The sequence below is a fragment of the Argiope bruennichi genome, chromosome 11 (assembly GCF_947563725.1).
Source record: "Argiope bruennichi chromosome 11, qqArgBrue1.1, whole genome shotgun sequence".
Classification (NCBI taxonomy): Eukaryota; Metazoa; Arthropoda; class Arachnida; order Araneae; family Araneidae; genus Argiope; species Argiope bruennichi.
Window position 1 is genome coordinate 51084810 of NC_079161.1, and position 25318 is coordinate 51110127.

General features: G+C 29.8%; 1 protein-coding gene across 3 annotated transcripts in view; it reads right to left on the reverse strand.

Moving 5' to 3' along the window:
* Positions 1–25318, reverse strand: part of LOC129957034 (cell adhesion molecule Dscam2-like) — a 329511-nt gene that overhangs the window by 161817 nt on the left and 142376 nt on the right. For all 3 annotated transcript variants that reach the window (XM_056069149.1, XM_056069150.1, XM_056069148.1), the window contains exon 4: positions 14620–14769. In XM_056069149.1, coding sequence (XP_055925124.1) covers positions 14620–14769 — 150 coding nt within the window. The remainder of the gene's footprint in view (positions 1–14619; positions 14770–25318) is intronic.

Here is a 25318-nt window from a genome sequence, read left to right on the forward strand (position 1 = left end):
TATACTACGTATAAAATATATAAGTCGTAATGAATTTAAATTGCCAGCTTTGTTTTTATCATTAAATGTTTCTATAATTAATAAATAAAAAATAAATTGTTTGAAGAAAATTAAAAGAGATCCACACCTTTAGTATGAAAATCATAGCATGATTTATTTAGTATCTGTCTATTTTTTCTGCCAAATTCATTTTTAATTTTTTTTTAATTACACAGCAGCAACAAAGTGAACATATAAAAATGTATTTAAAATTACGGATACACGGGTAAGTGTAAATTAAGCAACTAACAAAAAAAATTGAATAAACTCTTCCCTTTATCCTTACAGGGTATTATTTAATTGTTGTTGTTTCTTATGGCACTTGCCACGGACAAACCCACTGTTACGAAGACAGAGATTTAAGCCGGAGGGGGAGCGTCTCTTGTTTTTATAGTAGCGCCAACTAGAGCCAAGAGTACGACTTAGCTACTCACACATCAGTCATTCGCTTGCACAACCCCTTTTTACAGGAGGGCGCATTCACACATCTCACAGAGAGAACAACAGAAAAGCAACTATGCCCAAACAGGGACGCCCAGATCACGCGGAAGACGCGCTACTCCTATGCCAGGGCGCCGACATCATTTTATTGTTGAAAATTAGTCTGGCCTTTCATTGATAGTTCTGTAGAAATGTTTCTCTTATAATGGGCGAGTCCATTATGTTTTCGTCAATAAATAATTATTACGATAATAATATTAAATGTATTTTTGGTTCATAGAGTGTGTCACACAAAGTATACAGCTTCTAATATATACAGATTCGGATAGAGCTTTGATGTATTAACATGTGGGATCCTCGAATATAACGCCCTAGTCTCATCACACGAAGAACGTTTATTACAAATACGACAGTTTGTATTTCTAATTACTGATCATACGACGATTGCACAGCATGGAAGCTTCCCTAGGTGACTATGTAAATTTGTGGCAACCAATGAGAGGAAGAGCGCGTCTGAAAGTGAATATGCAAATTCCCTTAACGGTACATAAGGCTAGAAAACAGGTTTAATGAGATTGTGTCGGGCGTTACTTGCTAAGAAATTACTGAGTACTGTACGTAATCGTTGTGGTTCTGAAAGGGTTTATGCAAGATGGCGCTGGACCTCACCGTATTCAGCGAAACTTCGATCTCTTAGCGGAACATTTTCAAAATAGACTTATCGGGTTGGATTCCATTATGAAAACAGGCAGTTGCTACCTTACTCCCCGGATCTTTACCCATGCGACTTTGTTTATGAGGATGTCGGAAAGGGAGGTGTATCTCACACAACATTCAACTCAGGATGATTTGAGAGCAGCAATGGAAACCGAGGTCAAGGAAATTGGAAATATTTTGCAGAAAACAATTGCGAACTTCGAATCCAGATTTCGAACGGCCAACATTTCGAAAATCTGTTGCATTGAAGGAGCATCATCTCTATAAACTCTGAATTTTACCTGGATGTTTTCTCCTTTCTTGAAGTTTTCATACCACAAGCTTCTTCACCTTAATTAGGCTATGACGCTATAAATGGAGACCCCACATGTTATATATCAAAATACTCGTCTTGACGTATTACATCCGAATCTGTAAATGTTAAAAGCTGCATACCTTGTAGAACATCCTGTACATTTAAGCTTAAGCTTTAGTAAGCTTTTTTTTTACAAATTATGTTTCAATGATGCTGTTGGAATATTATGTAGACTCTTCTGCTTGGGCTATTTAGACCTCTCCACTTTTTCTTTTTTATGCCTACTATTTTTTTACATTTTTTTTCCGTTGGCTGTTTTTAGCTTCTAGTACACAAGATTTGAAAAAAAATTGAATAGCTAGTCCTTTAATTGCTATTTAAATTCGATTTTTTTTTAAATTTTATTTATGAGCTTTTACCGGTGTAACGCCACTTTTGGCACACACCTAATCATCATCAGAATACATTTTCCTTGCTATATAGCTAAGAATAAATTCCAGAAATTAAAATGAAAATAAAATTTTCAAGTTTGAAACATTATCATTTTTCGATGTTTAGTTCTAAATGTTCTACTTTGCACAATTTTTCTTTATTTCATATGCTAAAAAGGAAGAAAAAGCTATATTAATTGACAGTTATATTTAGCATTAGGGGCCTTTGGCAAGAAGCTAATTTTGCTTCTATATATCTATTTCGCTGATTATATTTATTTCCAATTAAATAGTTTATATATGTTTTTATTTAGATATACGTTATGTTAATTCTGTACATGAAGTTTTTCAATACATCGTGCCGCTATTAAAAGCATAAATGTCCGGTTTACCTATCTTCTAAATTTCGCTGTATTGTAACATCATTCTAATCATCATTGTAACATCATTTTTTTTTTATTCGTCCTGTAAGCTACTTAAATATTAAACAGAATTCTACGTCTTTAGTTTTTAACAATGGACAGATATCATGCGATTAAATATTTGATGGAGCAATAAAAACCGTTTGGATTTCAGAGTAAAAATATATTCTATTGTTCGAAATTAGGCAACAAAAAAAATGTACACATTTTAATTTGGTATTATTAAAAAGACATTTATTAAATTTGGTAACGGGGTGAAATTCCTTTTGTGCAATTATATTCTTAGAAATTATAGAGAAAAAGCTTTAAAATTCAGCTTAATTTCTAATTGATTAAAATTCTAATTAAAATTTCAAAAAAGTCGCTCCAAGGTGCATATTTTCACCATCCAAGACACGCACATCTTAATTGTATGTAGAGATAAAAGCTGTATAAATTTGCCGCAGCTTAAATATCTAGAATCTATTAAACTTTACAAGCTATTTTCTGTCATACATGTCTGACATTAAATGAGAATTTAATTTGTTTAATTTTACGCAGTTCATGTTCCGTCTCAGACCGTTCTCCATTCACGTTTTACATTGCCCCTATCTATCCGCAAATCCACGATTACAAATTTCATTTACGCGACAATTACTTTGTGGGGACAAGCGACTCGTAACTTCAACCGTAATCGACTGGACAATGGAGATCTCAACAGTGAATTCCCCATTCACCAGTCCCTTCAACTCAAAGTTCATGGGCAATTAACCCACCAGTTATACGAAGCACTGATTCTGTTAAAGGCAGTGAATTTGACATTATCCATGTAATTTATTATATCCAGCCCTCTGGATATGACTGCTAGAATGCATCTAATTCTGAATTTCTAAAGGGATATTTACCAGATAATCTAGGTTGATCAATAATGTTAAAGCATCGTTCAGCCAATGATTGCAGATCATTGTGTCGACATTCAAAACAAAACCATGTATGGGTTTCATTGAGATTTCTGAATGAATGGAATATCTCTAATAATTAATAAATCGCCAATAACAGTTTAAAAAACCGAATCCTTCTCTTAAATAGTTATTGGAAAACTCACTTTCAGTCTGAAACAGGTTTTTTTCTATAACCAATTACAAGTTGTGCTTTGCAATAAGTTTACTGTCAGAGAATACTAATTATATTTAATATCAACTAATTAATATTGTTTTTTTCTCTTAACATTTCTTTTAATAAGGTATTCGAAACTTTCTAGATTACAGCAGGATTTTATGCCTACTTATTTTGTTAACTCTGCTGGATGGAGACAATTTGCCGATTTGAAGTTGAACGTCACGGAGTTCTTGAACTCAAGGTTGTTAACCCCCAGAAGCCTCTCATGCATTTTTATTTTAAGAATTTAATTGAATGGGCACAATTTGCCGATTTGAGGAGAGTGTCACGGAGTTCTTGAACTCAAAATTCTTAACTTCCAGAAGACTCTTGTGCCTTTTTATTTTAAGAATTTTGTTGGATGGACACAATTTGCCGATTTAAGTTGAATGTCAAAGAGTTCTTGAATTCAAGGTTCTTAACCTCCGTGCATAACAGATATAAAGAGTAATGGCATGACAATGAGATGCGGTTATACTAAGATAAAAAAAAGATTTATTCAGTAGATAATTTATTAATAATAAATCAGAGGACGGATCAAGCATAGATATAAATATATGTCTGTGGATGCACATAATATACACCTGCTGATATCACATTAAATTTTTATAGCGTTAAATTGGAGATCTAATAAAGTGTAAAGCATTAGTTTTCGCTCTTTCACATTTCATTGAGCAATCCATAGAAAATTGCGATAACAATAAAAAAAGACCCATGTAAAAGGAAATGAGTTATTTATGATTGAAATAATTCAAATTCAGTTTTCAGGCGAGGACGTAAAATCTCTTTTTTAAAGCATTCAACAGAATGGAAAACATATTTTTTTTCCTGAAGAATGAACTTACGTACCTAATTGGTATTTGTTATTGTTAGTCTGTTGAAAACGTTTTGCTTTAGTGATGGTTAAATAAGTTCTCAGTGTATTTTCCATATGAATAAAGGTTCAGCAAATATGCTAAACAATAACCATTATCCCTAAGGTCGACTGCTTATTAAATTGTTTAATCAGCAAGAATGTTTTTAAACATATTTTATGCCAAATAGAACACTTTTTAAAATGAAAATGGAGCGTTAGATGATATATATTTGAAACAAAGTAGTAATTACATTTTTTTTTTTTTACTTAACTTTAAAAATATTTCGAAATATTTCAATTTATGCATGAAGAAAACATTTAATAGAGCATAATATTTCAAAGTCAATACCATTCATACCATCCCACAACTTTCAAGTAAACAATTTTCTATTGAAATTTTCAACACAAACATTTATTTATTTTTCAAGTCACTAAACAAGGAAAACAATTGCCGGTTTGCTTGCTTTAATTTATTATAATGTCTAATCTAATTTTTATTGATAAATGTTGATTTGTGCTTCACAATCTAATATTTTAAAAAAAGCATATCTATACAATTTTAACTAAAAAATATTTCGATTTTTCTTTTCATTTCATTTTATTTAAAACAAATACACTAATTATTCACGCAATATATGTAACATTTAACCCTTAACTGGGGAGGTGAAATTTTAGGACTTAACTGGGGAGGTGCGGTCTACGAAACCGCATTTCATTTATACTCAAATTACATTTTCTAATGAATGTATTAGTATGACAAACTGCCAATATATTTTGCAGATATTTTTCTTGATATATAGATATGTTTTATAAATTTTTCAAAATATATTATCATTAAAGATATGAAATGCGTTGGAACATACATTTTCTTCTCAAATTACATGTTACAATAAATAATATTCTTGAAAAAAATATTACTTTTTAGTTTTTAAATCATATTTATTTTTACAGTATATGAAGGTATACAGAAGACAATATAATGTAAAATTCAACAATTATATGAAAAATAAAAAAAAATGACAATGGGTAAAATTGGCCCTTTTTTTATCGGCTTGTGTGACTTTCATAGCGTGGTTTTCTAGGGCATTTTAAACATACAAGTTAAGAACTAGTATAAAAATCAACCTATAAATTCTGTATATATATCTCTTGGTATATTAATATACTTTATAAATTTTTCAAAATACATTAACACTAGAAAAATTCATTATTTTTGAACATACATATCAAAATCAGTTGAATGCGAACTTTCATGGAAAAACTCTTCTGTACAATTATCCTTATTACTAAAATCACTTTCTGCTTCATTTAAAAATGTCTGGAGCACTGCTTCATAATATAATCAGTAAACTGGATGATAATTCGGGGCCCAAGTTTTAGCGCCATCTACTAAGCCTTGTTTATCACTGGAACACTAACAGGGAGATGCGGTCTTAGAGACCGCGCTCGAAGAAATAACTGAATTATTTTAAAAAGCATCTGCTGAAATCGGTTGAAAAAGTGCACGTGTATTGAAGGTCACAAAACAGGAAGCTACAGGGTCAATCCATTCAATTGAGATAAAAATAGAATAGGGGTGACAGAAAATCCATCGCTAGCGGTCTCACAGACTGCACGTCCCCAGTTAAGGGTTAATATTCGAAAAAAGAAAATTCCCGAAAATATATATCGAGTTACTAATTTCAGATTCTATAAAAGATCGAATCACAGGAATTGAGCTTTAGTTGTAAGCATTTTGTATAATTTCAACTAAAATACTGCCTCAAGTATTACACGAAAGCTACAAACTACAAAAAATTTATTTTTTTACATTTTAATAACAAATTCAATAAGCAAGTTTTAGCTCATAGCAGAGTTCCAAAATTTCAGGAAAATATAATAACTTTTGTTAGAATATAAGTGATAAACTATGCAAACGCCACAATTATTCGAACATGGTATTTACTCGTTAAAAGTGGAATTTCAGAATGGCCTATAATGCGAGGAAAGTAAAATTCTTCTGATAGTCAAAGTGGACTGATTAAAAAGTATTTCTGCTATTTTCTAAAGCTTTCGTTTTACAAATTTACTACGTTACCATTACCAATAATATTACGTAACACATTATTTTTTAATTGATAATTCAGAAATGGTTAGAAATACTGATGTATTGGACTGCGTATGTCGTTAAATATCTCAGTTAATACATGGGCCCATTCTCTTTGAATTATTACTTATGTAAACCATTTTGGCTGGTTTTGGTTTTTAAATTAAAATTAGAAATGGAAAAGACGATGAGTGTCAAATAGCTAATTTCTTAAGAGAGCTAAAATTAGACTGCACTTTTCGTTTCTGCAATTACGTTACAAACGATATCCTCCAATATCGGGCCTTGGAGGCTAGCTGTAAGATGAGCCGTAGGATTTCAGGTTCGAGACCCGATTCCACGAAAGAACCGTCATGAAAGGGAGTCTGTTGCATGTTAAATCCGTCAGGACCAAACGTCCTACCGCTGGTGTTGTGCGGTGTGGAGAGGGGAGTACCAGCTCAGGTGTCGTCCTCGTCATCTGGCCGTGGTTCAAAATTACGAGGTCCGTTCCAAAATAGCCCTAGTTTGCTTTACAATGGGACATTAATATACATAAATTAAACTAAACCTCCAATATGTCTCTCTACTACATATAGCTTTTTAGAATTTAGCGTAATTGATAAAATTTTGAATTGGAATAAAGAAAAGACACAAAGAAAATAAAGAAAATAAATAAATAAATAATAATGAAAAAATAATAAAGGGAATTCCAATAATAATAAAAATAATAAAGAGGGGGAAAAAAACGAAGAAATTTGCTGTACTGCATTTCCAACTTATAAAGTCACTGATTTCAAAATATTAACATGTAAATTTTATGGCCTTTCAGGAACCTGACAGTTTATCCATTCTTGTCTCAGACCTTGCGCAGTTGCTCCAGCTGTTAATTGAGATCTTCCAACACAGCAGAGGAACTAGATTTGCTTACAGGGTTCTTAGATTGTTAATAGATTGCTTCCGGGGGTTAGAATGAAAACGTAAGAGCGTTACAATGTAACCTTTAAACGGAACGATTTCCAAAAAGAAAACCGAAACCATTAAATAGCTTTCACAGTTTGGATCTATTGTTAAATCTAATGAAAAAATTAAACCTAATTTTATATATAAACTGTGATGGATATTGGAAGATACATTTCGTGCCAAAAAACTAATGTCACGGAGGCAATATTTTGTACGTAGGGAAAGTCAGTACATGTTGCACGAAGACCAAGGACTATTGATAATTAATAAAAGAATACATTCTGTATGTTATCTAGATATCTGTCACCTTTTTATATTCACTATTTGAATAGTTAGGAAATTAAGATAAACACATTTTCCATGCGTTCAATTTAATTCAGAGTTCATTTTTGTTCCGACAGTGCCACCTATTGGCAATTTTTGCTACTATTTCTTTTTTATGGAATTCATCTCGTATCTTTCACAGTCTGAATATAAAATTTGGTTTCATTATATATATATATAGCTGCAGATACCTGCAAACAGAGAAAGTTATTTCATGTTCAGCCCATATTTCATTAATCAGTATTTACCTGCAAATGGCAAAAAAAAAAAAAGTTGTCAAATAATGCAATAAATAATTTAATGTCAAATAATTTATTTTTATCTGACAAAAATTCTCTACTCCTTATTTAGATCAATTATGCAAAAATATTATTCTTTAAAGCATCCTAATCCTTATAATAACCTTTACATTTACTAAAATTCCGAAATTTCAGACGACTATTTAAAGAAATATCTTTAATCCCTTACTTTAAATCATTTTACACATAACAAACAGCTTCCTAGAACATACTGAAAACACCGAAGCACATATCATGAATCAAAATCTCATACTACTGACAACATATAGCATATTAGCATAACTAAACCATTCTACCATTTATCATGAGCGAAAACGCTCATGCTATAGGTGCATGAATTGCCTATAGCAGTTGCTGAAATCAAGCAAGAATTTACCTACAAACCATTTCCGCTTTCCATTTTTCTGATATATAAAATAAATTCCCTGGTCTTTCTTCTGCACTTAGTCAATTTAGATCTTAATTATGGTTTCGGATGTGAAAATAGCTTCCTGTATTTTCTTGGTTGAAACGGAAATGACGGGTTTTAACGACATCCGGTTCTATTCGGGGGGTTATGTATAGAAAATTGCATTTTCTGGTGATAAAGAGGGAGCTATTTCCGCGATATTGTGAAAAGGGAGGAAGAATCAATGTAAGAATATATTAGATTGTGTCATGAGAATTACGTGTCTTTACATCCAAATAAAATATGAATGTCTTTAGAACGCTATTATATTTGTTTGTCGCTAGCTTTTATTTAATAATGCTTATAATAATATTTCTGTATCACACAAGAGAAAAAATATTAAGATAAATCCATTTTATTTATGTTTTGCAATTATTATATATGAAATGGTACTTGCTAGGATAAAAGTAAATGGTATTTGCTACGGCGCTTTGAAATGTGCTCGAATTCTCACTCGGTAACAATATTTCACAGCTGTAAATGTTTATTAAAAATTATTTCAGAGCATTGTGAATTCAGTCTAATCGTATTCATCAGAGGATCATAAAAGTGAATCACATTCATATAATTATTATGAAAGAGTAATATATATGTTAAAAGTAAAACAAAATAAAAAATCTGTTCTTTTCACTTAGCTTACATATTTATTTTTGATAAGGTTTCAATACTTGGCAAATGTTGATATAAGATGTTTAAGTGCAAATTAAATAAAACACTTAAAAGAGTATAGGAAAGTCTTGTTTTACTCTGATAAAAAAAATCAATAGAAGTTAAATAAAGGAAGTCTAATAAACTGAAGATTTAGATTAGTAATAAATAGATGCAAAACAAGGCTAAAAAGTCCAATCATATCTTAAAATTGATTTTAGTATCTTATATCTTTAAACGAGCAATTCTTGTATTTATTTCGTGTTTATCGGAAACGGATCAAACGATCCAGATCAAATTTTATATTTAGATAAGGATTGGTTTTAAATTTTATCTGTGTAGGTGTCTTTCTTTAAAAAACGCGATCACAAAAATATATTTTACAAATAACTATTAGAGTCCAGAGATGGCACCACTAGTCTAAGCAGAATCTAAATAAACCAAGGTAAACATCCGAGCTTTAATAAATATATATATGTGTGTGTGTGTGTGTGCATTTTACTTACCTTCAAAGTTTTCCCCGTGGATTCAGGGATATCCTGCATATCTCTGATTAAACCATTTCATCTCAAGAGCAAAGATGAAAAATTCTCAGTCAACTGATTCTGCTTGTAATATTGAAAGTTGCTAATTTCATATCACTTGATTTTGTTGCAACTAATAAAGAAGTCTTTCAGGAAAGGAAAATGCCCCAGAGAAATTTTTAAGTACTTTTTTTACGGTAATCCAATGGACAATGTGAAAGATTGGGCATGAAATGGCATGTGAAAGAATGGGTGCGTGTGTGTGCATAAAATGCTTTGTTCATTCTATCTTGTGAATTTGGTAAGTAGAGCAATTTTTATTGCAATTAAAACAAAATATGATTGAATGTATGTGTGGTATGCAAATATTTTGGGGTTAGAATCTCTCTCACCAAGTTTAATTGTGTAGTTAGTTTCTAATGAATTTGAATGCAGCTACAAAGAAATAGATGGATTTCTCCTGAAAAGCCCATACCCTGTTACATACTTTAAAACGCTCCTAGCTTTGGTAGACATTTCATACAGGTTTGATAATCGAAATTGTTTAAGAGTAAGTGGCTGAAACACTCGACTGATTTTTAACTTAGGTTTATGACATTTTTTGGAAATATTTCATCAACTGCAATCTTTACTATTCCCTTAAAATATCACGCCACTTAAATTATTATATTGTCTTCTGCTTAATGGCAGAATTTTCTCTTGTGCCATATTATATCGTCTCGACGATGAGGCATGGTATACAATATTAATGACAATTTAAATTATTTTAAATCATTCGTATATTAAAAAGACGCTTTCATCTTCTTTAATCTTTTCATTTTGTCATTAATTATTAATTTTAAAACAAATAGGAAAATATATTAATTAATTGCAATTTTATATACATAAATTGATGTAGTATTTATACATAATTGAAAGAATTGATACCTGTATCCATCATTCGTTGAAAGACATCATGAATTTGAGATACGTCTCTTCGCTCAGTGCTTCGAACAAAGGATCTTTGTCTTCTGCTTGATGGCAGATTTTTCGTTTATACCATATTATATCATTTCCTCGAAGAGGCATGGTATACAATGTTAATAACAATTTAAATTATTTTAAATCATTCGCATATTAAAAAGGTATTTTTTATCTTCCTTAATCATTTGATATGCTCATTAATTAATAATTCCGCAACAAATCCTAGAGAATGTATTTAATTAAATGCACTTTCCTATGAATAAATTAAGGTAGTATTTATACATAATTAAAGGAATCGATACGAGTATCCATCATTCGGTAAAAGACACCAAAAATCTGAGGTACGTCTCATTCCGCATTGAAGTGTTAATTATGTGTGGGTAATTTGGGATAATGTTTTCCTCGGTTTCGTTATTTGGATCGAAAGTAATTACAGAGTAATTATTTTTGAAGTAACAGCTCCCGCAATTGCTTATAAACTCTGAAGGAGTTTTAAGTATTTGGATTACCTCTCATTTTCAAAATTCATTATGCCTTGCCACAGCGAACCCATTATTGCCATGATGCATGACCTTTCTTTTGAAATGTAATGAAATAAAAGATATTCCCCGTACGTGTTTCCTAAATGTAGAAACATTAATTAAGTTTGGTTTCATCTAATTAAAGTGAATATGAAAACATGCAGTGGAAATTGAGTTTCCGATTTTCTCAAGTTGCGAAAGACTGATTATACAAGTATAAATACGGTAGTTCAATTTTTGCATTATGTTGGAAGTTTATTTGAATCTCTTTTGTGTCATCTATGAATGTATACTTGTTTATTAGAAAATTATTCGCAAATAACTCTTGTTAGGAACATGTAATAAATAGAACTTAAATACAAAAATACATTCAATTTCTGTGCATAGAATTCTGAGAACGTTGCCTGCTTTGACAATGGTCGCGGAATTATTGAGTATGGTCCTTGGTTTAAAATCGGATTCATTCATAGATTTTAAAACATTATAAAGATTTAATTGAGAAAAGGTTTTTAATATCAATAAATAGCATTCAGTATTGAAGATATTAGGTTTTTCTTTCTTAATTTTGGTCCCTTGGGTTTTTTTGTCCAAATTTATTAAATGTTATAAGGTAATAATATATAATATAAAAGTTTTCTTTTTAAATTTATAAGTGGCTTCATAATTCCTCAAGATGGCAATTACAATTTTTGACGCATTTCTGTAACAGTAATTAATGACTATAAATGACTTTTACGCCGGGGTCCTTGCATAGGGGTAGCGCATCTTCCCCGTGTTCAGGGCGTCCCGGGCTCAAATACCGTTTCGGGCATGGTTGTTCTTCATATGTGTTCTATATGTGAGGTGTGTGAATGTGCCTCCCGTGTAAAAAGAGGTTGTGCAAGCGAATGTGTGAGTTTCATCTTCATATGAGCTAGAAGTCAAACTTCTTCCTTCGAGTGCTCAGGGGTCTTTACCCTCAGAAGCTACTGCACCCACTTTCCGTGGTAACGCGGACACGTCATCATCTTCCTTAAATGACTTTTACAAATATAGAAACCACATTTAAAAAAATGATAGAAATGTTTCCTATACAAAAATAAATGCCAGATTTCTATTCGACTACTAACTATTAAAAAATGATACGAAACCTTTTACTTAGAAATCATTAACTTAAAATAAATAGAAACTTTTCGTACAGAAACTATTTATTGAATTAAAGTGCTTTTCAAAAACGTCCATAGAGGCAAAAATGATAAATGAGTCGTTCCCAACAGAATTTTAATTCTTTTCCTTTTTGCTTACAAGTGAATTAGTTATGATCTGCAGGTAGATTCTTAACAGCACGACTGTTTTCAACCTTATACTTGCGTAATTTCCAAGATGGCCGTAAAATAATTGAGAATTTTTCACTTCGATTGTAAAAAAAAGAGAAAAAAAAGAAAAAGAAAAAAATGCACGATAAATCCGTCAGGGCCATATGTCCTCCCGTTGGTGTGGTGTGGCGGGGAAAGGGGGGTGCCAGCTCATGTTGCACGATAAATCCGTCAGGGCGATATGTCCTCCCGTTGGTGTGGTGTGGTGGGGAGAGGGGGTGCCAGCTCAGGTGTCGTCCTCGTCGTCTGACCACGATTCGAAATTACTAGGTCGGTCCCAAAATAGCCCTAGTGTTGCTTTAAAACGGGACGTTAATATAACTAAACTAAACTTTTACTGGCTTACGTATTCTTCAAATACTATACCAATTTTTTCTATATGAAGAGATAATTACATAATTACACTATGCTTTTATAAGTGGCTATTTTGTTTTCCAGGCCTGGATTTGTGAGTTTTGATAGTAGAATCATCTAAAAAATGTGGTTTATTGAGATAATTTTGATAATCTAATTTAATTAGATGCGTGAAGAGCCTTAGTGCCACCGCACTTCTACTGAATTTGAGGTAATAAGTGACAGAGGAAAAAAACATAAGTAATGTACCATTGGTGCGTCGATTGAGTAGAAAAAATATTGCTTAAAAGCGCTTAAAGTGAAAACTGAAGCAGTTCTTTAAATGCAATTTAAATTTCGGAACTTTTAAGTGACAAAGTCCATTTAGTAGTAGAATAAGGAAAGGTATATTCTCCATTGCAAGGGGAATAGTTAATCTGTTCCTTCATTATGGGTTCTTCATGAGTATTGAGTTGATTAAAAAATTTTTCTTGAAAGTTCTTTGTTGAAATCATCGAGGTTTGAATTCTTGAGATCTCTATGTGAAATATCATCCCGTATAAACCAGATAGCATTGGTAATGATACGAAGAATTTTATTTTGTAAAACTTGGAGTTTTGTTCTGTAGCAGCAAGTCCTCAAATGCGTGCATCATAGATGATGATAGGTCTTAAAACTTCTTTATATAATAACATTTTATTCATTAGAGAAAGGAGGGGCGCCTACCAAAGAGTGGGATAATGAGGTGAACTTTAGCCCATAACTTCTTTTTATTATTATTAATAAGACTTTTAAAATGAATTTATCGTCTAGGATCAACCCAAGATATTTCACTTCTTTTTCCCAAGACAGATTATCGTCAAAGAATGCGAGTATATGTAACAGTTTTTTTAGCTGCCCTTTCCCGAACATGACAGCATGAGACGGCAATATGTCACTCTGCGCACCAGTTTTTTTCAATCTTCAACCAGATTTCAATTCATTTTTGAAGTGTATTTTGTGACAAAATCAGTTGTACTGCATTGCATAAGATGTAGCCGTCTTGAAGCTTCGCATAAAGCTTTAAATTTGATAAGTCAACCATTAGTACGGTAGCACATGTGATTAAGACAATTCATATTTTGGAAAGAGAATAGAATTCGTTGGACATATGTACAACGATGGTAAAAAAGAAATAATTGGAAATTTTTATTTCTTAAATTTTTCCGATTGGTTAGACAAATCGCATGAACAGTCGCACAGTTGATGGTGAATTCTTTTCTTCATATAGTTCAAAATCCTATGATTAGAATTGTGCCGAAATCATAATTAATAGCATCTAGACCAAAAAATATCTAACAAACGAATTTTTTCAAATATAAATTTTGGGCTATATTATAGAATACCACCAAAGTATTGGGAATAATATTTAAATATTCTGTGTTGTTAATGTTTAATGAAAGATAAAATGTATTTTTTAATATTCAGCATAATTAAAATTGTGTTTAGATTGGATTCACACTAGATTCCTTCTCTTATATAAGTTCTAAGATGGCAAAAAAAATGCCATAATGCCTACTAATGCCATAAATGCCATAAGAAGAAATGCCATACATTTTAACCATCCAATGGAATGTACGAAAACGGTTCTTACAACCAATAAGGTTCCAAAAGTTAGAACAATACAAATTACACCACATATACATATACAGGTGATTATAGTCATTATAATATTAATTTTAAATTAAAGAGTTTATTTTCGCATTATTTTTGTGATAAATATATAACAATTTCTTCTATATTTAGAGCAGAATGAGATATTACATCGTTGCTTTAATATATATCTAAAAAATTCTTACCTGTGACAACTATTTTTCCAGAGCTAACACTTGTCACCATTTCCCCGGTGAGCCTATGTCTCGTCTGACAGCGGTAACTCCAATTGGAATCCTTCTCCTGGATTTCGTGAATCAAGAGCTCGCCGGATCTCAAAACGGTGTACGATCGAGCTATAAAAAAAGAAATGAAAAAAGTTAAGCACATTGGTGATGCATGGAAACAGTAAACAAACTTGAAAGGAACTGGCAACCCTTTATCTGAGGGAAAAGTATTTATAAAAAGATTTCCTTTAAACGCAACATTATCTGCTGTGAATTGTTTTTTGACAATAAGTGCAAGATTCTCTTGGATGAAATGTGACGTTCAAAAATATAAAAGTGCCTTATGTGTTTTATATATACATGAATTTATAAAATTCTATTGGCATATCAAACTGTATGAGAAAGAAGATTATATTTTTATTTAAAAATATAAATATATTTTTCATTAAAATTATGAACATATTTTAAACCATGGCGGACAGATGCTACTGAAGAAATGTAATTGATGTTTAATAAATCGAATATTTTATATACAAAAATTGATACGTGTGATTATTTTCAATAAAAAAAAATTTAGACATCAAATAATGATAATAAGTAAAGTCGTCTTAAGAGACTTTCTTTTTCATCCTCAACTGACCCTTTTGTTGCCATATATTTGTTAGCCACTTTTATTTAAATTTTAAAGCTATTATCACGTTTATTTTATGACTATATACATGCATATGGGTGACCAAAACAAGTCATGAAATTTTAAGGATTTAATGTTAAGGATTTATTTTTATTAACGGATTTGTAGATTGATTTCATCGCGGGGTCATAATTTGTGCCAAAGAGAAATCATGATAAAATAATGCCTGTTTACATCGCGATATAAGAGCAAAGTGAACAAAATTTTTCCTTTCAGTGATTCTGATAGGAGATTTCTTTGCCATATGTCAATTTAGGCAAGAGAATTTTAGATATCTTGTTAAAAAAAGTGTGCAGGTGTTAAAGATTTTTATTTCTCTGTTTTTGGTGTGGAAATGAAGAAGCAAGAATTTTTTTTTATTTTTTTTTATGTGCGTTAGAAATAACTAAATAACAAATTGAAAATTGGATCAGGAAATAAGAGAAAATTTTAGAATGAAGTTTAATATGGACTAAATTATGATAAAAATTGGGAAATTAATTAAGATTTAAATTAAATATATATATATATCATTGTTGTAAAAAAAGTCAATATATATATATGTACAATAAAATACTATATATATACAGGGTGGTCAAAAAAAGCTTCCCCTATATATGAAACCCTAGCGGCCTATCCGCTCAACCAATCGAACCAAAATTTCAGACATGGTTGTTTGAAAGTATGCCCTGGAGATTGTGATGATTCTAAACAACACAGGGTTCACAGTTACGGTTACAGTGAGAGAATTTTGAAATTTTCGAATGGCAACACCCACATTTTTATTGCGCAAATTGATCAGCGTATTGAAAAATCACAAATGGCGTTGGAACGATTAGCGTGTGACGAAAATTGCCGCCGTAAAGCATATGCAAAGAAGAGCATTATAAAGGACTAATGACAACACGGAGAGGAAAGAGAAAAAAAGTTTTTATTGGAATGGAAAGTTATAATTACAGGTTTTCAACGTTTTCATCTTCGCAGGCGACAACGCATTGCATTCAGGAGATTGTGGACAACAATGCCGAACGTAACATTCCCAAATTTCCCCAATTTTCCCTAAATTTTGTCACTTTATTAAAAATATTTTCTGATATTTTACAATAGATTACATTTTTATATTGAAAAAAATCGTTTTCATTGTTTTATTAAAAGTTTAATACTATGATTTTACATCACTATTGAAAGCTAAGAAGATAGGATAATATTTAATATCTGTACACTTTACAAGGTTAAATTACAATGTTAAAAGTAAAATTACAATGTTATAAAATTCCGTGACAGATGGTGATAGATGGACTAGGTAATTATATTTTTAATAACACTATGATATGATGGAACTAGCTTCCAAGTGGAAGGTTCATGTACGCAGTAAACTGATGTAAGGCTCTTAAAATATACCTGTTTAAATGCCTATAATCATTTGATGATGAAAAATAATTTGTGGATGGAAATATGGATATGTAATTATGTGCCATTGAAATGAAATACAATCAACATCCTCAGCTAATCAATTGATAGCTAAAGACGGCTAATGTATTAATAAAACCAAAAACTTTATTTGTCATTTATACATTTAAAATAATTAATTACTGGTAAGTGTTAAATATTATATAAGTAACATTGGAATTGCGGAAAATTAATGGAAGATACAGCAATAATCAAACGCATATAATATTTGTACAATTATTCAACTGAAAATAAATAATTCCTTCTGAAATTTACACTGAAATACCCATTTTCTGGAGCAAAGTATTCATATAATTTATATTATTCCGCCAAGAAAGTAAATAGGCTTAATACCGTGTATTGCTCTATCATGTAATTAATGTAAAATTGGAATTCGTTCTAATCAGGGATAATGCTTCGATTTGTAGATTGAATTATAAACTAACATTTCGTGCCCTTTTAGGCAACATTCTAATGCAATTCAATTCTATCCATATTTATATATTTATTTAATAATTTGTAATCCTTTAAGTGTATTTCCTTATGATTTTTAAGCCTAAGATTGTTGGAGTTATATATTCAAAACATTCGGGATATCTTCGTTTCGATCTTCTCTAACGCCATCCCATTAATTATGTAATTTGTAACAACCATTTGAAAATTGTTATGCCAATGTAATCTTCATACAAATTAAAATAAGCACTCGAAATAATTAATTCGTCGCAACATCTGTTTGTTTGAACATACATATGTATACATTTCGAATCATTTAAGACATATTGGATTTTGAATTCAGAGCAGAATTTTGTCGAAAGAGTTTGCTTTTTCTACATAATCCCTCCTTCACTACACATTGAATGAGAATTATTATATCTGCGAATTTCTCTTACGAAAGCACTAGTAATCTAACAAATTGTAACTAGACCTGGACTATATTTCTATTATTTGGATATGATAGAAATATAGTTGATTTTAATCTATTCGGATAATGCTATCAAAATTCAATTATGAAATCACTTACTAAGCACATTAAACGTTTGTATAACTATTGTATAAACTTTGTATTGTATAAACTATTGTAAAATATTGTTTGTATAAACTATTATATAACGTTTTGTGTTTCTCAGTATGATGAAAAAAAAAACCAGCGGGAGTGGTCTCTTGAAAACGTTTTCGCATACTCTCTAATAAAGGTTTTATTCCAGAGAACGCCTTGCATAGCATTGGCGTGAAATAGGTAAGAAATATTAACCTTTGGCGTGAATATAGCATTTTTTAAAACTGAAGACTCTACTTTGGCGATTTGCTTGGCAATCAATTTTGGTATATAGTTAATATTATCCGAAAATCGAGTTTGTGATATAGATGCGTTTTTCCCAACCGATTAACACACTTGTAGTTAAAAAAATCCCATACCAAATTTAAAATATTTAACTTATTGCTTCGCTGTGTCTTCGCTTTTATATGTTTCTGGTTCAACAGATCGACAGACTGTCAATCCTTCATTGCTTTTGGTGCAAGATTTGTTGTTTCTAACGGCAACTGTCATAGACAAGCCCACTTACTTTAAGAAGTCATTTGTGGTTTTAAGACAATGGTACGTCTCGCTTTTTTTCAGTAGCGCCAGCTAGGGCCAAGAGTAAGACTTAGCTACACACACGTCACAATCCTTTTCAGAGGTGGACTTCATTCCTGCATTTCATTCACTCATCCACAGATCAAAATTTAGACACCTGAATTAGAGAACGATCACCCCTGATCCATACCCTCAGTGGTATTACTCTCGACATCCAGGACTTTGCGACCACAACAGATTTATACTTGCGCCAGCCACCACACACGCGAAGAGTCTTCGGTAGGCGGGGTTTGAATCCGAAACCCAAGAGAACGAATCCAACGGCCTACCAACCAGGCTATCCCAGCCAAAATTTACAGGCGTCTTACACTATAGATGTTAAATATGTGTAATGAATCTTATCTCTCTAGTTGTCTTCGTTTTATAGTTGTCTTGTTAAATTGCATTCGAACAGCCGGACAGATAAACTTTTTTTAATCTGATTTTCCTTAAAATTGATAGAAATCTACAAATTTGATGTAAAGATCGCATACCAAATTTCATCCTCCTAGCTCAAACAGTTTTTTTAGTCATTATTGCCACAGGCAAACGGACATTTCCCAAAAATGTATTTTCGAACTCAGAGAAGTCTAAAACATGAAAATTAGTCAAAATTTAGAGTTTGAATTTTTTAGTGATTATCATACTTTTTTTATACTACTTATACCAGATATTAAAAAACGGACGTGAATTCAGGACCAATTCAGACCAATAGAGTCGAAATTTTAATTCAATTCCATTACTTTGAACACAAAATGACAAAAATATTCTATATTGAGCTCTTGAATTAACACTTTCACATGACGACTTATAAACCAGGAATCAGATGGTCATCATATTGATAGATTTGATCCAAAAAATTTTCCAATAGATTTTTTCCAATATAGATTTTATCCAATATTTTAAAATAACAAAATAATAATTTTTAATAACAAAACTATGTAACTACCTTTCCAATCTAAAATTTTCAAAAATCTAATTTTCTCAAAAGTTAACAGGATCAAAAGGGTTTGCAATAATAAAAATTCCTATATTGAAGCATCAAACAACCTCATTAAAAATTTAATTAAAAATGAATTTCCTAGAAATTACTGTAATGTAAATTTTTTAATTAAACAAGGTATGGTTTGGGATTAAACCTTTGGCTTGAATAAAAATAGATCTTTCCTTGCATATTAGATCACTCAATAGATGGCGCTGGGAGCCTACAATTTCTTACCTAATTTACCGTTAGTGTATTTTAAAAAGCGGGAATCGCAATCGATAGCTTAAAATTTCCTTGACTGCTGATGGTAAGTTCTTGCCTTTTCGTTTTCCCGTTAGTGATATTTTTGTTTATATTGTTATTTTTGTTATTGTATTTTTACTTTGTAGTGGTTATTTTCTTCTAATTTGTTGTTTTGCATTTTCCTTTCTGTTAAAATGGTATATCTCTTGGGCCTAATTTCATAGGATTTTCGGGTCACGAGGAATCATTATTAGACCTTTGTCTGGATTTCCTAAAAGAAAAAATCCCTTTCTTTGAATCCCTGCCTCAGGGTGACCCTTGAAAAAGTCTTCAGGCCGGATTCTTTCTTATTTGGTTTATTTGATTTTCCTATTAACTTGATTTTAATACGTTTGTATCAATTCATCTGTGTTTTAGAAGTAGCTGAAGTTGCGCTCTCTAAATACTATGAAGTTTCTTTCCTTTTCCGGTTTTGGTTTGAATAGGTAATAATTTTTAATTGAGATTTCGAAACTGTTTTGTTTCGTTTTCAAACTATTCTTACTTTAGATTGGTTACTTATATATATATATATATATATATATATATATATATATATATACACACAATCTATAGGATGAATGAAATGTCTCGTCTCAAACAAAAAGATGAAGAAACCGTACTCAATGAAATGAAACACAATCAATCCAAAGAAAAAAGGAAAATGCAATGTTTTCTTGAAGCAAAAGTAAAATTTAAAAATTGATAGAATTTTAGAAAATTCAGACACCATTCAAAACTGATGATCCACGAATCATTTTGTCTTTTTTTTTTTTAATATTTATCTCACAGAAAAAAAGGAAAGACATGTACCATTCTCACTTTTTGAATGGATTTCAAGTTATTGCCTGTAATCCATTTTCTAGAAAGGAAACCAAAACATCCGTAAGTCTTTAAATGTGAGAAATGCGATATAAATCGCGAAAAACAAATCGTTCTTACGTTTCTTATCGCTTAGTGAAATAAAAAAACAAAAGCAAGTCATTTAATATAAGAGAATATTTAAAATTATATGATAAAAGAAAAACATAAAGATTTATTTCATAATTGTGCTATTTTTTTTCAAAGAATATCGGAATTAATTATATTTTTTAATGAAAATCATTAATATGTTAAATTACATGATAAAAGAAAAGCATAAAGATTTATTTTAAAAGTGTGCTATTTTTTAAAAGAATATTAAAATTTATCAAATCTTCTTATGTTAAATCATCAATAGTTTTCAATATAAAATGCGATTTAAAACTAATATAACTGATTGTACATAAAAATATGTGATGAATGCTGTTACGTTATAGACCGGTTTTTTGTTTTAAATTTTCAAAATATAAATAACGGCAAAAATAACTAGCAATCACCGTGGCTCCTTTAGCAGAGCATTTTAGTTATGTTGGTCTGTGGTTTGAATTCCAGGCAACGTCTTTAACCAAATACTAAAAATCGTTTATTTAAAATATTATCTAAATTCTGGAAGATTCCAGATCTTTTTAAAGAAGATTTTTTTCGAAAATTCTCTCCATATATAAAAAATGAGTCCCGTCAATGATGGGTAAATTTTCAATTTCGTATTGTTGTGATTTGCTAAGTCCTGATAAATCTATTTGTGTGTTTAAATTAACAGCGTATTTCTTTACATCTTCATGACAAAATGTTAATTGTAGATATTCTCTCCATATATAAAAAATGAGTCCCGTCAATGATGGGTAAATTTTCAATTTCGTATTGTTGTGATTTGCTAAGTCCTGATAAATCTATTTGTGTGTTTAAATTAACAGCGTATTTCTTTACATCTTCATGACAAAATGTTAATTGTAGATATTCTCTCCATATATAAAAAATGAGTCCCGTCAATGATGGGTAAATTTTCAATTTCGTATTGTTGTGATTTGCTAAGTCCTGATAAATCTATTTGTGTGTTTAAATTAACAGCGTATTTCTTTACATCTTCATGACAAAATGTTAATTGTAGATATTTTTAAAACCTGCATCCTTTGCTGACCAGCTGATTCTACCCGTCTATTGATTTTGTTTAATTTCAATTGTATCTTTTCTAAATAATTTGATAACCATGATTTTCTCATTAAAGAATTTTCAGCATCAAATTGTAGCAGATTTCAATTAGTGCTATTTTAATATATTTTCAAATGTTTTATTTATAATACCTAATAATGAAATCGAACCTCTTAATATCATAGAGGCGTTAAAAAAATTAAATATATAAGTAATTTATTTTAAATTACACGTTATGTTTTGCGATAATACAGGTTCACTTTCTGATTCTTTATGTAAACTATCATGCTATGAATAATAAGTTAAGCTTTCTTTTTTAGCTTTAGCGATCGGAAGAGAATCCCAAGATTAAATAATTAATTAAGTAATCAAAATGTTTTAAAGTTTATTGCTGCAAAAGTTATCAAATTTCCGACTGAATCCTAGTATTCCGTAGCCAATACACGGAAAGTATTTACTGAAAAAAAAAGAAAAAAATTAAAGAGTTTCATAAAACAAATTTTTTACAACTTGCAAAAAATTGTTTAAAAGAGAAAATTACATCATTTTTATATGATTATATTTAAAATAATAGGGATTTCTTTTGCTTTTATCCTAGATAAAGACCCACGGGACATTAAAGAAAGTCATCAGCATATAGAAGAAATAATTGAAATAAATTGCAATTTTCGCGCATTATTTTAAAATATTACCTCGATATTCAATCTCCTCATATAAATATCTCCTCAATATTCAGTCTCCTCATTTAAATGTATCTTCAATATACAATCTCCTTATATAAATATGTCCCCAATATTCAATCTCCTCATATAAATATTTCCTCAATATTCATTACCATCTACTTAAATAACTCTTTATGACTCGAAATAAAAATTCCATGGAACATTAGAAAAATTCATGAGCATATAGAAGAAATAATTGAGATAAACTGAAATTTTTGCATATAATAACTCCTCTATATACAATCTTCTCATATAAACATATCTCCCAATATTCATTCTCCTCATATCAATATCACCTCAATATTCAATCTCCTCATATCAATATCTCCTCAATATTCAATCTCCTCATAAAAATATTTCCTCAATATTCAATCTCTTCAGCATTCAATCTCCTCATATAAATATCTCTTCAGCATTCAATCTCCTCATATAAATATTTCCTCAATATTCATTAACATCTACTTAAATAACTCTTTCTGATTGAAGATTCCTAGTTTTTCTGATGCAAATAAAGGGGCATTGAAGAAGGTCCTTACTTTCATCTGGCTTTTTCTTTAATTATAGCCTCCATGAAAAACTATTAATCTTAAATTTAAAAATTGTTGACAGTAGTTTTTTTTATCTCAAAATGTGGATGAGATATGAAAATATAATGCTTTATGTTTTAGAGTAACTCCTTATTTTTTTATTTTTTTTTATTTCATTATATCCTATCAAGCAGTTCCTTTTATTTTGGAGATGCTATTATTCTGGAATGTTTATGGTTTTCACGTAACTATTGAATTTAATTTATTAATCACATTCAACATTTTTATTGAATTTAATATCCCATTAATGATTAATTATAGATCATAAATATAAAAAGGAGATCTCTTTTTATAACTAACAAATTTCTTTTAAAAAAGATACCAAATTGAAAAGATTTATTTCTTCCTTTCTTTCATGTAAATGAAAATCGCTTTTATATCAAATCAATAAAATAATAAATGTAATAAAATATTAATTAAAGGAAAAATATAATTACTGTATAAAAAGTATGTACTATTAAATAAACAATATACTTTATAGGGAAAAGTATGTAATAAGATTTTCCATTACAAAGTTGTGAATATCGTGTGATTTTGAAATTTTAGCTACTATATATTCAGAAAAAAAAATTTTAATAGAAATGTCTGGAAAAACCGATATGATATATACATAAATGAAAATAAACAGAATATAAACCAATAAGATATCTTAGTATCCATAAAATGATTCAACAAAATTAAAAAAATATTAATTTTTTTAGTAATTAATTAGTAATTTTTTAAAATTTTCTTTGCTTGTATTTTGATCAAAACTTCTATTAATTCTAAATTCTTTTGTTATTTTAAATTCATTTTTGCAATTCTAGAATTTCACTTTCGGAATGCTGATTATCTTTATTTACTTTATTTTAGCTCCAAATCTTTTTTTTACATAATTTATTTTCTTTGAATAAAAAAAAGAATTGTTACAAATTTCTTTTAAATTAATTGCCTTAGCAGTGAAAAATAGAGAAAAAAAAATTTGAACAATGAAATAATTTTATTCGTGAAAAAGGAAAATTGTGGAAAAATAAATTACATTACAAAAATTCTCCAGTGGTTCCAATGCGCAGAAAATAAAACAAAAATTAATTTATTTATTAAAAATAATACTTAATTTAAGGTGCGAAGTTCATTTGTATCGTTTTCTACAGAATATTGATTTAAATAGCTCGTTGCTATCAAGAATTTATAATGTATGCCAACAATTACATCCATAAGATGATTATAATATGTTACGTTTGCTTTTAGTTTAAATTTTAAACAAAAAATATAGTTTAACCTAAATTAAATATGCTATGCAAAAACTGTGTAAGATATTATGTCTATTGGCGTCATATTAATCTTTAGTTGAATGGCATTACAGATAATACATAGGATATAAAAAGAAATAGAGAAAAAGTAAAATATATATTAAAAATCTCAAAAATGGGAAAAAAAAATATTCAAAATTATAAAGATATAAAATTATTAAGATCAATCATAACAAATAAAAATACAAACAACAAAAAAAATTCCTATTTTAACAAGGCGCGTATTTTTTTAAAATTTATACGTTATTCATATTCTTTAGGTAAAAAGGGTAAAAAAAAAATTCTTCCTCAATTTCTTTTTTTTTTTTTCATAATTTTATTAGCACTTGAAATTGTATTATTTCAAAGAAAATTTTCATCAAATAATTCTTTTAATATACAAAGATAAAAATTTTAAAAAAAATTCATGTCTAATTTATCTCAATTTTTATAAAATTCACGCAACGCATAAAAATTTCAAAATTGAAAGATTCAAGCCTTTGAGCTAAAACAGCTGAAATATGGCTAGTATATTAATTGATTGTTTGAATTCCCATAGTGGTAACAAAATTAAGGAAAGAATTCCAGTTAAGGACCCAAGGGTTACCGAAAAAAATGTTTATAGTTATAGGTATAATTGAGAAATAATCTGAAATTTAATTCAACAATTTTACTCTATCTATACTTAATCTTCTGCTTGACAAACTCTAAAAAGAATTAAACAAATGTAAGATTTGAATATTTATTATAAAATGCCAACCGTCTTCTAGAAATATAATATCTATATTGGAGAAATGAAAGATTTTGCAAGACTAATTTTAGATGTAAAAGATGTTCCAAAGCAAATCAAGCAGTAAAAAAATTGCAAATGTTTCCAATTTAATATTTACTATCCCCCTTTGGTGATGATTCTCCAGTATTATTGGGTACTAAAAATTTCAATTAAATAATTTATGTGACTTGTGTTATTGGCTTCTTCAACAAAATATTTTTAAACTTCAAATTTTAATAGATAATGAATTATATTATTTCGAAAGATTCTTATTTTCTGTACAAAGTGCCATAAATTTCCCTAGTTTTCTGTTTA